The sequence below is a fragment of the Elephas maximus genome, chromosome 7 (genome assembly GCF_024166365.1).
Source record: "Elephas maximus indicus isolate mEleMax1 chromosome 7, mEleMax1 primary haplotype, whole genome shotgun sequence".
Classification (NCBI taxonomy): domain Eukaryota; kingdom Metazoa; phylum Chordata; class Mammalia; order Proboscidea; family Elephantidae; genus Elephas; species Elephas maximus.
Window position 1 is genome coordinate 60,221,954 of NC_064825.1, and position 14,136 is coordinate 60,236,089.

Consider the following 14,136-nt stretch of genomic DNA (forward strand, 5'->3'; position numbering starts at 1 on the left):
GGCTACTGAATATCAGGGCTCAGAGTGTGGGGGGAGCTACTACTTCATGTCTGCCCTCACTTTCATCCTCACTCTCACCACAGAGCTCTCGTTTCAAGGCCATGGATGACCAGTATCGAACTCTGATGAGGATCTCTGTAGCTGACCCACTGGTCTTGTCACTTATAGTGCCCAGTGCTAAGCGGAGTCCTTACTTCCAGGGGCAGCAGCTGCAACAACTACTCCAAGCAGGCTCGGTGGAGCTGGAGGGCATCATCATGGCTCTGGACAGCGTACTCTACAGGGTGCGTTCTCACTTCCCCCGCCTGTTCTTCCTTAGTGACAGTGAGCTGGTGGCCCTGCTGGCTGCCCCACTGGAGTCATGTGAGGCCCAGCGATGGGCACGACGTTGCTTTCCTCATGTGCATGCTGTGAGCTTCAAGTCCAACACAACTGATGAGGAGAAAAACATAGATGACCGGGAGTTGAGCCCAAGCACGCATTCTCTGGTGGAAGCACTTGCGGTGCTAGGGGCAGGTGGGGAAGAGATGAAGCTGCAGGGGCCCCTTCCTCTGCATCCAGATCTCCCCAAGTGGCTGGCCTCTCTGGAGAAGTCTCTGCGTATGGCCCTGGTGCACATGCTGCAGGACTGTGTGGCCACCCGCCTTACTCAGGGCACATCTCTAGATGACGTCTTCAAACAGCTACCCCAGCACAGCCAGCTTCCCCTGCACCAATATATCTTCCACTGGCTGCATTTAGCCCAGGCCTTCCCGTGGCAGTGTGTGTTGGTTGCAGAGGAGGTAGTGTGGCGGGCTGAGATAGAAGAGGCTCTGCTTGAGGGGAATATCCTGGCCATGGTCCCCATGCAAATGCGCAAGCTTGAGGTACTGATGCACTTTGTGCGGGCCCAGAGGGGCTCCCAGGATGAGCAGCCCCTGCTCTCCGTCCGCCAGACCAGCCTGTTCAGTGCCCTCTTGGTCATGGCAGTGACACATCGGGATATAGCACAGCTACTGCGGCAGCATGAGGTCAGTGATCTGAGAGACTTCCACTGGGCCCGCCAACTCAAGTACCACCTGGGTTCATCTCATGTAACCAAAAGCCCCCTGCAGGGTCTTAGGACTATTGTTACACCTATTGGGTCCTCTCTGCCACCAGCTGCCTGCTGGATAGATATGCTGGGCCGGCCCTTCCTGTACAATTATGAGTACCTGGGACCCAGGCTGGAGCCTCTACCCAGCCTGCTGTCTGAGCGGCCAGCCCTGGTGCTGTTATTGGCCCTAGAGGAGGTGGCTTGTGGGACCCTACTGGGCCCTGATGGTGTGGGCAAGACAGCTATGGTGACTAACCTGGCACGGGCCCTGGGCCGCCAACTGGTGATACTGCCCTGCTTGCCTCAGCTAGAGGCCCAATGCCTGAGCAACTACCTGAATGGTGCCCTACAGGGCGGTGCCTGGCTGATGTTGAAGGCAGTTCAGCACCTGCCTCCTGGCTTGCTCTCTGCCCTGGGTCAGCGCTTGGCTGAACTACGCCTTCTGTATGCCCCGCTGTACCAGGAGGCTTCCCAAAGCACCAGCACCATCGACCCCATCCATCCCCTGCAACTTGGCACTGGCTTCTTTGAAAACCATCACGTGTACATGCACCTTGGCTATGGCTGTCTCCTGACACTGCGTGCTCTGAGCCCTGCTGTGCCTGCCAACCTGCGCCTGCTGCTGCGGCCTGTGGCACTGGCACTGCCTGACTTGTACTATGTGGCAGAGATGACCCTGCTGGGTGCAGGGATGCGGGATGCCTCCCGCATGGCTATCCGCCTATCCAAATTCTTCTCCCTAGAGGGTGAGCTGGTGTCTGGGCCCCTGCCCTGCCGCCTGCCGTTGCTCAAGCAGGTTCTGGAGGATACAATACAGAGGCTAAATGTGACCAAGAAGGAACCCAAGTCCCAGCATCCCCGCAGCCTAGCTGCCATTGAAGAGGCCGCCTTACTGCATGCTCTGCTGCACTCACAGCTGTTCAGCATCCTCAATGAGGCCCACCTGCACAAGCTCCGAGAGCTGCTCTTTGGGCTTTTCCCTAGTGCCAGCCAAGTGCTGGTGGAGCCTATGACTCCCAGGCTGATGAAGCCACTGATGGTGGAGGAACTGCAGCAGGTAGGACTGTATCCCAGCCCTGAAATTTTGGGGTCCCTGGAGCAGCTGACCCAGGCCCTGAGACGGGCCTCAGGCATTCTGCTCCTGGGCCCTGCAGGCAGCGGCAAGACCACTTGTTGGCACTGCTTGTTTAAGATCCAGAACCGGTTGGCAGCCATGGAGGATACCTCAACCCAGAGCTACCAGCCTGTGGAAATTACCCACTTGTACCCCAGTGTTCTCAGCCCCCAGGAGTTTCTGGGATGGCTAGAGGGCCCCTGGTGGCACCATGGTGTCTTCCCCAGGCTGCTTCGTGCAGCCACCCAGTGTAAATACATGGGCTCAAAGGAGCAGACTCCAGAATCAGCAGGGATCCAGCACTGGGTTGTGTGTGATGGGGCACCCAGTGCTGCTTGGCTGGACTCTATCACCTACCTCCTTAGTGATCCTCCCAAGCTTAGCCTCCCCAATGGCCAACAGATACCACGCCCCCCAGGCACCTTTTTCTTGATGGAGGTGGCAGATGCCACAGGCATGTCCCCCACAGTGGTGGGCCGCTGTGCCCTGGTCTGGTGTGGTGGGGAGCAGACTTGGCAGTGTATGCTTAACGTCATGATGGCTGCCCTACCCCATGAATACCGCCTGCAGCACCAGACGGTCACTGAGCTCAACCGCTTGGCTGAAGTTTTGGTGCCTGCCACATTCAGATTCCTCACCCGCCAAGGCACCAGCTCCGTACTGCAGGTACATGGGCAGCAGGCTGTCTGCCCAGGCGTGGCCGAAGTCACCACCCTGGCCCGCATCTTTCGTAGTCTGCTTGATCCCTACCTGCGTCTAGATGAGGAGGAAAATGCTCGAGGTCAAGGTGGGGAGAGAGATTGGCTGGTTTGAGAGAGGGTGGCAGAGGTGGAGCCTTGAGGGTAGCTGGGGTATAGCTGGAGCCTGGGACATGGATTCTTTGGTGGACCTGGGCCCAGGGACCGAAGGTGAGGAGAAGTAATACAGCCAACCTCTGCTTTTTTCTACCCGGCCTCCTATTCTGGCTATGATGACCTTTGCAGAGGACCCCAGCAGTAGTGAACCTATGACCCAGAGCTTTAAGCCCTCAAAAAGCAGCTACCTGAACAACCGGTCCCAGACTGACAACGAAGATGTGCTGAATAAGCAGAGGGAGCATTTGCTGGCTGTCAGCAGCTTTCTTTTTGCCCTGATCTGGGGCTTTGGAGCCCTCCTTCCCTCCAGGTGCCTACAGAGGTGGGGGCTGGGGGGTGTAGAGGGCTGAGATGAACTGGCCCGTGGGAGTCAAAACCCAGGTGACATCACTGGTGGGGTATGGAGGAGTGCGTGGGTATCACAAATGGAACTGTTACAACTGACACTTTTGCCTGTGTGTCTGTCTGAGCAGGCTCTGGCCCCTCTTTGACACCTTCCTGAGGAGCTCTATTAATTGCCTCTCCAACTACCCTGAGCCACCACCCTCAGCCTTGCTGTTCGATCTACATGTGTGCCCTGAAGATGGGACACTGGTTCCTTTCACTGGCCAATACCTAGGCAGCCGTATCAGAGGAACTCTGGGCACCTTCAACCCTTCTCCCCAGGTGTGAGAACAGTGGGGCAGTAGCTGGGGTTGGGGCTCAAGGCCCAGCTGAGGCCCACCTACTCCCATTCTTTGAAAGGTTTTCACAATCATATGTTGTGTTCTGCAGGCACAGCTTTAAGACAAAACCACTAGACCTTTACTTTCAGCTAGATTACTATCCCAAACTGGAGCTGCCATAGTAAGCTCTGCTCCTGTCCTGCAGACCGAACGGCTCTTATATGTGGTGGACCTGCTTCTGTCAAAGGGACAACCAGTTCTGCTGGCTGGAGAGGCAGCATCGGGGAAGTCAGCCTTTGTGGAGGTGCTAGTGGAGCCAAATCACCCCTACACTCTCATCCCCATCCACCCTGCCTTCAGTTCCATCCACTTTCGCCTCCTGCTGAGCCAAGGGGTCCAAGGCCAAGCGCAAACCAGCCCATCATCTGGGGATCACCAGGATTCTAAAGGCTCCCTCCTCTTCCTGCTAGAGGATCTACACCTGGCGGCTTCTGGTGAGGCACTGGGAGGAGAGAAGGAAGGAGGTGCTGTCATCTCTTGAGGCTGTAAATCCTTCAAATATATGACTCCAGATCAAACTTCAGTGCCCATTCCTGGTATCTTCTCATTCTACATATGCTCCCTGAGCAATCACAACCACTTTCACGGCTTCATCAACCATCTCTATGCTTCGACTGCTAAATCTCTCTCTCTAACCCAGGCTTCTCTTCTAAGCACCAGATCTGTTTCTCTACCCATCTACTGTACATCTTCACCTTGTCCCATTAGCACCACAGACCCAACTCTGAACTCATCATCTTCCCCCCAAAACTTGCCCCTTGTGTGCTCTTAGTAACCGGTACACCCATCCAACCAGTCACTTAAGCCAGAAATATTGTTGGCATCTCCTTCTCTCTCACCAATGTCGGGTCATCACGTCTCTTGATTCTACCTCCTAAATATCCCTTGAATCTTCCTGCTTATTTCTATTCCACCTTCCCTGTTTCACACAGTCATTACCTGTAACTTTGGCAAATGCCGTCATGAGGCTCTTTGTGATGAGTCTTTCTTCTATAGCCTGTTACACTTGATCTAACTGGACTCAGCTACATGCAGGCATCCAACAAGTCAGGCTTCCTTTCCACCCTCTGTCTCCTGTTTATCCAGCTAAGTCCTCCTTATTCTTTCCAAATCATCTCAGGCAATATCTCCTCTAGGAAGCCTGAGCCCCTAGGCTAGGTTAGATACCTATCCTGTGTCTGCACATTAACCTGTGATAACCATGATTTTATAATTGTATGTTTACTTCTCTGTACCTTCCTCTACACTCTGAGCTTCATGAAAACAGGGATAGTTGTTGTTAGTTGCCATCGAGTTGATTCTGACTCAAGGTGACCCCACGTGTGCAGAGTGGGACTGCTCCATAGGATTTTCAAGGCTGTGACCTTTTGGAAGCAGATTGCGAGGCCTGTCTTCCAAGGCACCCCTGGGTGGTTTGAATCACCAGCCTTTCAGCTAGTAGTCAAGTGCTTAGCCATTTGTGCCACCCAGGAATTCCTGAGAACAGGGCTATGTCTCATTTTTTTTTTTTACAAACCCAACAGGAAGTAAGTGCTTGATAAGAGTTTGTAGAAGAAAAGATAAGAAAGGAAAGGGGAGAAATTGTGATAGAAGTTGGGGATATTGAAGTTTAAAGTTTATAAATTGGTGTACCTCCAGATGATGACAAGTTCAGAATATGGCCATGGGAATGGGCAGGAGAAGTGAAATATAGGTACAGGTTGTTAAGTCAAGAAAGTCAGTAGATTATAGCATTGGATGGGTTGTCCAGTCAGACATTGAAGTCTTTTACAGGATACAGAAAATTTGAGGAAGGCGGTAAAAGTACTTACTAATAAAAGGTAACGATTTATTGAGTACTATGTGCTACATGCTGTATCTGTGTCATCTTTATTCATAAAAGCCTAATAAGACGGCACACTTAAAATGTGTGTATTTTATTTTATATAAATCATGCTTTAATTGAGTAGATTTTTTTTAAAAATGTGCATGTGATATAAATTCACTCTCTTTGAATGAGAAGATTGCACTTTTTCCCCTATTGTGATCAGGTGTGGTTTCCATCCATCTCGGCTTCCAAACCCTCCTAGTCATTAGCCTTCAGTTAATGAATAACTTGTCATGGAGGTAGGATTTGGAGGAGAAGAGAGAAGCATACTTGCTTATAGGTGTAATGTGGGGGAGAGGGAACCACTTACACAGACGTGACCAAGGCCCAATCCAACACATCAAATGCACAAAATTCCTTCAGAACCCTGGGTATGCTGGAAGCAGACCTAGTAATACGAGGAGAGAAACAGGAGGAACAGGGTGACACTCTCACTCATGTGCTTACTTTATTCTTTATGTCCCACAGATCCAGAGAAGAGCTGCCAACCAGTGTTGGAGACTCTGCGTCAGGCAATAGATGGCACTGTGTATGCCCATAGTACCTTGGAACTGCAGACACTGCAGCCTATAGTCAACTTCCTTGCTACGGTCACAGTTCCAGGCTGCTATGAGTGCCCACTGTGCCCGCGCCTCTTTCGACTCTTCACAGTGCTGACCCTGGGCACCATGACCCGGGCTACCCTGCTAAGCAGGCATACCCCTAGCATTCAGGCCTGGCTTGAACGCTTCCTCTCTGTGGAGCGGGAGGGGGTACTGGCAGGAGCACTGGTTCAGGCCTCAGTGGATGCCTGGGAGGCTGTGAGCAGCTGCTTCATGCCTTCACCCCTTCACCCACACTACCGCTTCTCCCTGCACTCTGTGAGCCACCTACTAGGCAGCCTGCAGCTGCTGCCAACCAGAATGGGTTCCCGAGGTTTCATGGACTGTCTCAACCACCAGGAGCACTTACGCCGGGTATCAGGCTTGCGTGGTACCCGTCTGACCATTATGATAGCCACACGCAACATGGTGCGTCTTTGGTTGCATGAGGCACAGAGGACCTTTTGTGACCGACTGGACAGCCCTAAGGAACGCTTCCACTGTGCCAAGCTGCTCTTAGAAGTAGCTCAGTGTGTCTTCTGCTCGACGTCAGGGGCTCAGAACCCGGGCAAGGGCTATGAGGATGAAGAGGAGGAGGAAAAAGTGCCTGAAGTGGAATCCGAAGGGGAGCTGGCCCAATGGGAGGACTTGAGCAACAGCGGCAGTGAGACAGAGGAAGAGGGGGTCCCATATGCCCTTCAAGTTCCCACAGGCTTACACTTTGGCAATCCAGGTCTAACACCATCTATGAGACCAGTAAACAAGGAGACCATGGAGAGCACAAGTCAGAAGACAACCCAGGAGGAAAACACAAGTATTTCTGGCTTCAAGCTCCAGATAAAGAGATCCAAGAGTTGGTGGCAGAAGACATCCCGGATGGACCTGGTCACACCCCTGTTGCTACCAGTGCTTCTACTCCATCCCAAGGAAAAGCCCTCAGACCTGATCTTCAGTCAGGAGCTGATACTGGGGTCCAACTTGGAAAGCCCCAACTTGTACTTGGAACGACAGTGGGAGAGCCTGGAGGAGCAGCTGGCCACCTCAGCTGCTCAGTTGAGGCTAAGGCCCCCACTTGCCCTGTGCCGTTCCATGACCCAGCATGTAGCCCGCCTGGTCCGTGTGTTGGCAAGGCCCCGGCAGCATGGCCTACTGCTTGCAGGGGCTCTGAGTACTGGGCGCCGTACTGCCATCACTTTGGCTGCTAGTATTTGTCAGGCCCGTCTCCTCCATCTGCCATCTGGATCAGAGGAGGCCATTCTCCAGTGTCTACGGGATGCCAGCTGGCATGCTGGCATATTAGGCCAGCAAGTGGCCCTGCTGGTGCCTGAGGGTGTGGATCTTACAACCTTTCATCGCCTGCTGGCTCTGGCAACTTCAGGCAGTTTCCCTGACCAGTACACAGAGGCAGATCTGAACAACCTTGAGGAACATCTCCCCAGAGAGAACCTTGGTGTCAAACAGAACATCAAGAAGGAAATGGTATTTCAGAGGTAAGGACAAGGACTGCCATTCTCAGGGCCTGTTCTGTTCTCTTATTCAGGTGTAGATTATCCAGTAAGCAAGGTAAGCCCAGGCTTACTTGTGCTTACTTACAAATCTGTAGTGAACAATTTCACATGGGTTTCACCATGCCACATCAAAGTGAAACCCATATGAAATTGTTCACTACAGATGAGTACAGAAGCACAAGGAAGCCCATGCTTACCTTGCTTACTCAGTCATCTGCCCCTGTCAGGGATTGTAAATTTGAAAAGAGGCTTTGATTCTGTAGGAAGGTGCGGTGGGGCTGGGAGAGAGACAGCTACCAGCCATACCTAGAAGCAGAATCTTTGATGTGATGGAAAAAATGTGAAATTGTTCACTACAGGTTAGTAAGTAAGCATAAGTAAACCTGTGCTTACCTTCTTAGTGGATAGTCCACCCCTGTATCTTGAACCATCCTGGTCAAAAGGCCATAAGAAAATCTAGGGGCCACTGTCAATGTACAGAAGATCAGGGCTAAGGGGTTGGGGTTGGACTGGGAACTGGAAGGGCAAACAGGGGTAAAGAGGAGGACAGTATCTGAGTCTCTGGCCCACAGGTTCTACCAGCAAGTGTGCAGCCACTTGCACCTATTTTTCCTGATCAGAGATGACCAGGCCCACAAGCAGCTACCTTCCAACCTGTTCCCGAGACTCCTTCAACTGGCTGTTGCCAGCATTGATCACTATGAACCTTGGGACCAATCTGACCTGGTCAGTGTGGCCCAGCACCACCTGGAGGGTGCTCAGAGTCTACCCCTTGGTGACGGTGAGCCCCCTTTACCCGTTCTTGCCATTTATCTCAATCTAGTTCTAATAAGAGTTGTTACCTTGACCAGTCTCTTTCTCTAGAATCTAGTAAGCACCCTTCAGCTTTTATGCCCTCCTTCCTGAGCTAGGAGAGGGTACCTTCTTTTTCCTGTTCTCTTACAAGCTACAAAGCCAGTCAGAAGCTGTACCTTTTGCAGACTCTTTGAAGTGCCCAGACCTCCAGTCCTCAATTTCCAGTGTGTCCAAAGCCATGGCACTCATTCACCTTTCGGCTGCCAGCTACATTGAGCACCTGTGCCCTATACTGCCACTTGTTACCCCTAAGACCTTCATAGACTTCCTGGACACCTTCCTGCTGCTGCAGCACCAGATGACCCTGAAGATGAGGAACAAGGCCCAGCAGTGAGTGGCCCCATTCCCCGCAATATACCTCCTTCTGCTCCCTCAGGTCTACTCACTGGCACATTGTATCTCCAGGATCCAGCATGCCCTGGAGAATCTGGAATTGCTGATGGAACAGCACAGAGCTCATGGGAACCTTGTCTTCAACCTGGAACAGCAGCTGAAAAGCTCCCGCAAGGTAAGGACAAGATTATCAGGCATGCATACAGACTGGGGTCAAGCAGGGGCTCCAATGGGAGGAACCAATCAGACTGAACCTAAATCCTTATCTCCCTAGAGTACCCTTTTTTTGAATAATTTTTCAAATCCTCTCCTTTCCCCTCCCATTAACAAAAATGTTAATGAGCTGCTACATAAGATTTGATAAAGGTTCAGGGATAACTACAGGGAAGTGAGCTAGTGTCCAACTCACAAGCAGATAATCTGACTTACAAGATATAACTCTTTACAGGGCTTTCAGGCATTACAGCTCCCTAATGCCTAGCCAGCACCCTGGTGGTACAGTTGTTAAGCACTTGGCTGCTATCTGAAAGGTCTACAGTTCAAACCCACCAGCTGCTCCAAGGGAGAAAAATGTAGCAGTCTGCTTCCATAAAGATTACAGCCTTGGAAACTCTATGGGGCAGTTCCAGTCTGTCCTATAGGGTCCCTATAAGTTGGAATCAACTTGATGGCAATGCAGCAGAGGTGTGTGTGTGTTGGGGAGGGGGCATGCCTAGCCTGCCTCTTCTGATGGACGTCCTCATGCAGTGTTGCACAACTCCAGGGACCCGGCTTACGTTGTGTTTTTGTACACGGTTTTCATTGTGTTCTCTATATAAATGGTGCCTCCTGAGTTCTCAAGGTACTGGTACCATGCTATCATCTACCACTTAGGATGGCAAGCTTATATTAGGCCTCAGGACTCAATTGAGATGCAAAAGGAAAATTCAGAGAGGGAAAGGAAAACCATTTCCTCTGCTTTCCAAATTCCAGTTTCTTGTCTTGGTCCCTATCTTTTCCCAAGCTGATTATTATCAAGAATTGCTGATCTGGTTTAGGGGTTCTACTATTATCTGATTTATGGGTCACTTACATCAGAGCACAACATAATAAGTCCAAAGTCTGGATAAGAGTTGTTCATAGTCTTAGGGATCATTCAGTTGCAGGTCCCTAGGTAATTCATTTGGTAGCCATAATACTATATATTTCTTCCAGTGTTCTCCACAACAGGAAATGGCACCACCATATACTTAGTCATTAAAGTCAAATTCCAGGAGTTATTCTGGACCCTTCTATCTCTTTCATATTCAACCGGTTTATTCACTTACTCATTACTGTACTCAACAAAAATTAACTTGACACCATGGTTTTTTTTTTTTTTTTTGTCCAGGCACTCATTAATATCTATATTTATGTTTACATTTAGGCCTCTGTTTATATCTATCTATCTAACTCTTGGAGTCCCTGGGTGGTGCAAATAGTTAACATATTCAGCTGCTAACTGAAATGTTGGTGAGGTTCAAATCCACCCAGAAGCACCTTGTAACAAAGGCCTGTTGATCAACTTCCAAAAAATCAGCCACGGAAAGCCCTATGGAGCATAGTTCTACTCCTGACACACATGGGGTGGCCATAAATTGGAATCGATTCAACGGCAACTGGTATCTAATTCTTGTCACAGCTTTCTGAGGTGGCTGTCCTTCTTCCACTTTACAGATGAGAAAACTGAGATCCAAAAAGGTTAGGGAGCATTTCCCTAATCTGATAAGGTTGTGATGAAGTGTTGGCACATAGTAACAGCTCAATTATGTTTTTACTAGTAGTATTAGATTATATTACCTCCCAGTAAAAGAGATATGTCCTTGCCTCCATGGTGCCTACAGTTTACTGGAAGATATAGACTCACCCAGACAATTACAAAATAGTGTGAGGTGTATTTTGACAAAGTCTAAGTGAGTCCACGAGAGCCAAAGTATGATCTTGAGTATATTCCAGTTGAATTTAGAGACCATCTCAAGAATAGATTTGATGTGTTGACCATTAATGACCAAAGACAGACAAGTTGTGGAAGGACATCATATATGAAGAAAGCAAGAGGTCATTAAAAAGACTGGAAAGAAAGAAAAAGGCCAAAATGGATATCAGAAGAGACTTTGAAACTTGCTCTTGAACACAGAGTAGCTGAAGCAAATGGAAGAAATGATGAAGTAAAAGAGCTGAACAGAAGATTTCAAAGGGTGACTTAAGAAGACAAAGTATTATAATGACATGTGCAAAGACTTGGAGTTAGAATATCAAAAGAGAAGAACACTCTCGGTATATTTCTCAAGCTGAAAGAAGGGAGGAAAAAACTCAACCCTCAAGCTACAATGCTGAAGGATTATATGAGGAAAATCTTAAACAACGCACTCGGGAAGCATCAAAAGGAGAGAGAAGGAATACAGAGTCACTAAACCAAAAAGAATTAGTCAAAATTCAACCATTCCAGGAGGTAGCCCACGATTAGGAGCCAATGGTACTGAAGGAGGAGATTCAAGCTGCACTGAAAGCATTGGTGAAAAACAAGACTCCAGGAATTGATGGAATAACAATTAAAATGTTTCAACAAATGGATATAGTGCTGGAAGTACTCACTCGTCTGTGCCAAGAAATTTGGAAGACAGCTATCTGGCCAACCGACTGGAAGAGATCTATCCTTATGCCTATTCCAAAGAAGGGTAATCTAACAGAATGTGGAAATTATCAAACAGTATCATTAATATCACATGCAAGTAAAATTTTACAAAAGATCATTCAAAAGTGGCTGCAGCAGTACATCAACAGGAAACTGCCAGAAATTCAAGTCCAATTCAGAAGAGGACATGGAACCAGGGATATCATTGCTGATGTCAGATGGATCCTGGCTAAAAGCAGAGAATACCAGAAAGATGTTTACCTGTGTTTTATTGACTATGCAAAGGCATTCAACTGTGTGGATCATAACAAATTATGGATACATTGCAAAGAATGGGAATTCCAGAACACTTAATTGTGCTCATGAGAATGCTGTACATAGATCAAGAGGCAGATGTTCAAACAGAACAAGGGGATACTGTGTGGTTTAAAGTCAGGAAAGGCATGCGTCAGGGTTATAGCCTTTCACCATACTTATTCAATCTGTATGCTGAGCAAATAATACAAGAAACTGGACTATATGAAGAAGACTGGGGCATCATGATTGGAAGAAGACTCATTAACAACCTGTGTTATGCAGATGACACAACATTGCTTGCTGAAAGTGAAGAGGACTGAAGCACTCACTGACGAAGATCAAAGACCACAACCTTTAGTATGGATTACACCTCAACATAAAGAAAACAAAACTTCTCAGAACTGGACTAATAAGCAGCATCATGATAAACAGGGACAAGTTTGAAGTTGTAAAGGATTTCATTTTACTTGGATCCACAATCAACACCCATGGAAGCAGCAGTCAAGAAATCAAAAGACGCATTGCATTGGGCAAATCTACTGCAAAAGACCTCTTTAAAGTGTTCAAAAGCAAAAATGCTACTTTAAGAACTAAGGTACCCCTGACCCAAGCCATGGTGTTTTCTTTCAATCACCACATATGCTTGCAAAACCTGGACAATGAATAAGGAAGACAGAAGGAGCATTGATGCCTTTGAATTGTGATGTTGGCAAAGAATATTGAATGTGCAATGGACTGCCAAAAGAATGAACAAACCTGTCTTGGAAGAAGTGCAACCAGAATGCTGCTTAGAAGCAAGGGTGGCAAGACTCTGTCTTGCATACTTTGGATATGTTGTAAGGAGGGATCAGCCCCTGGAGGACATCATGCTTGGTAAAGTAGAGGGTCAGTGAAAAGGAGGAAGACCCTCAGTGAGATGGATTGACAACAGCAGCTGCAACAATGGGGTCAAATATAACAACTATTGTGAGGATGGTGCAGGACTGGGCAGTGTTTTGTTCTGTTGTACATAGGGTCACTTTGAGTTGGAACTGACTCTACGTCACCTAACAACAACTCTAACAGGGTGAGTACCTAGAAGGCTTTTCTAAAGAATGTACAGTGCCACAGTATCTAGCAGAAAGCCATGTGTAGAACATGGTAGGGGCTGAAAAACATTTCTTAGATATAAAAACAAATGAATGAAGTACATCAAAATTGCTACCTGAAGGTAGGTAAGATTTAACTAGGTATGAAAGGGGTAGGGGAGGAAGGATGTACCAAGCTGAAGAAACAGCATGTGCAAAGCCCCAGAGGCAAGGGAATATGTGCCATGTTGGAGGAAATGAAAGTCAGGATGGCTGGAGAGTAGATTGCTGGGGAAGAAGAGAGGAGGCTGGAAAGATGATTTAGGGACCTAATCATGGAGCCATTGTAAAGCAAATGAAGGAGTGATAAGTGTTAAGAGGCATGATGAAATTTGTTTTTAGAGAACTAGTCAGGCTGCACCATGGAGAATGGATTAGAGGAGGAGAAAGAGTGGAAACTGAGAGACCAGTTAGGAAGCCCATGCAGAAGGTCAGGGAGCCTGGTGAGAGAGCATGGTGAATGTTTGGGATGGGGCTGGATATAAAGACATTTAGGAGGTAGAATTGAAAGACCTTGGAGATATAGATTGGGTTTGGGGAATAGAGGAAATGGGTTCAGGGTAACAACTAGGTTTCTTCGTTGGGAAACTGGGTGTATTTCCCCTCAGTTCTCTGAGAAAAAGAATGCATGAGGAGAGGAGTAAGATTGCTGGGGAGCTAAGGAGGCATAGCTGATATGCTCATTTTGGGGTATGTGGGATCTGAGGGGCCTGTGAGCCATCCAAGAGGAGATTTTCATTAAGTAGACGGATACATCGATGTGGGGCTTGGGAAAGAATCTAGCTAGAGATACAGATTTGGGAGTTGTTAGAGTATAAGTGGTAATCAAAGCCATGAGGGTGTGTAGAAGTGTAGAGTGATAAGATGAGGAGGCGGGGAGAAGGGGGTGGTATGGAGATGGAAGAGGAAGAGATAGAGCAGCCAGACAAGTTGGAGAAAGCCCAAGGAAAACATAATATCATGAAACACAAGGGAGGAGAATGCTTCAAGAGTGAAGGACCTATCTTCTGGGACAAATGCTGCTAATGAGTCAAGTAAGATAAGGAGCATAATGGTTAAGCCCATAGGCTTTGGATTCAGATTGCCTGGGCCTATATGATGGCAAAGCTGCTGCAGAAAAAGCAACCACCGACTTGGTGTATTACTA

The 14,136-nt window shown here is 48.5% G+C and overlaps 1 protein-coding gene across 1 annotated transcript in view; it reads left to right on the plus strand.

The window, feature by feature from the left end:
• Nucleotides 1-14,136, plus strand: part of DNHD1 (dynein heavy chain domain 1) — an 81,228-nt gene that overhangs the window by 54,179 nt on the left and 12,913 nt on the right. Inside the window, 8 exon segments of the mRNA XM_049891387.1 lie at nucleotides 84-2,976; nucleotides 3,173-3,353; nucleotides 3,517-3,709; nucleotides 3,914-4,202; nucleotides 6,104-7,706; nucleotides 8,297-8,505; nucleotides 8,705-8,909; nucleotides 8,985-9,087. Of these exon segments, the coding sequence (XP_049747344.1) occupies nucleotides 84-2,976; nucleotides 3,173-3,353; nucleotides 3,517-3,709; nucleotides 3,914-4,202; nucleotides 6,104-7,706; nucleotides 8,297-8,505; nucleotides 8,705-8,909; nucleotides 8,985-9,087 (5,676 nt within the window).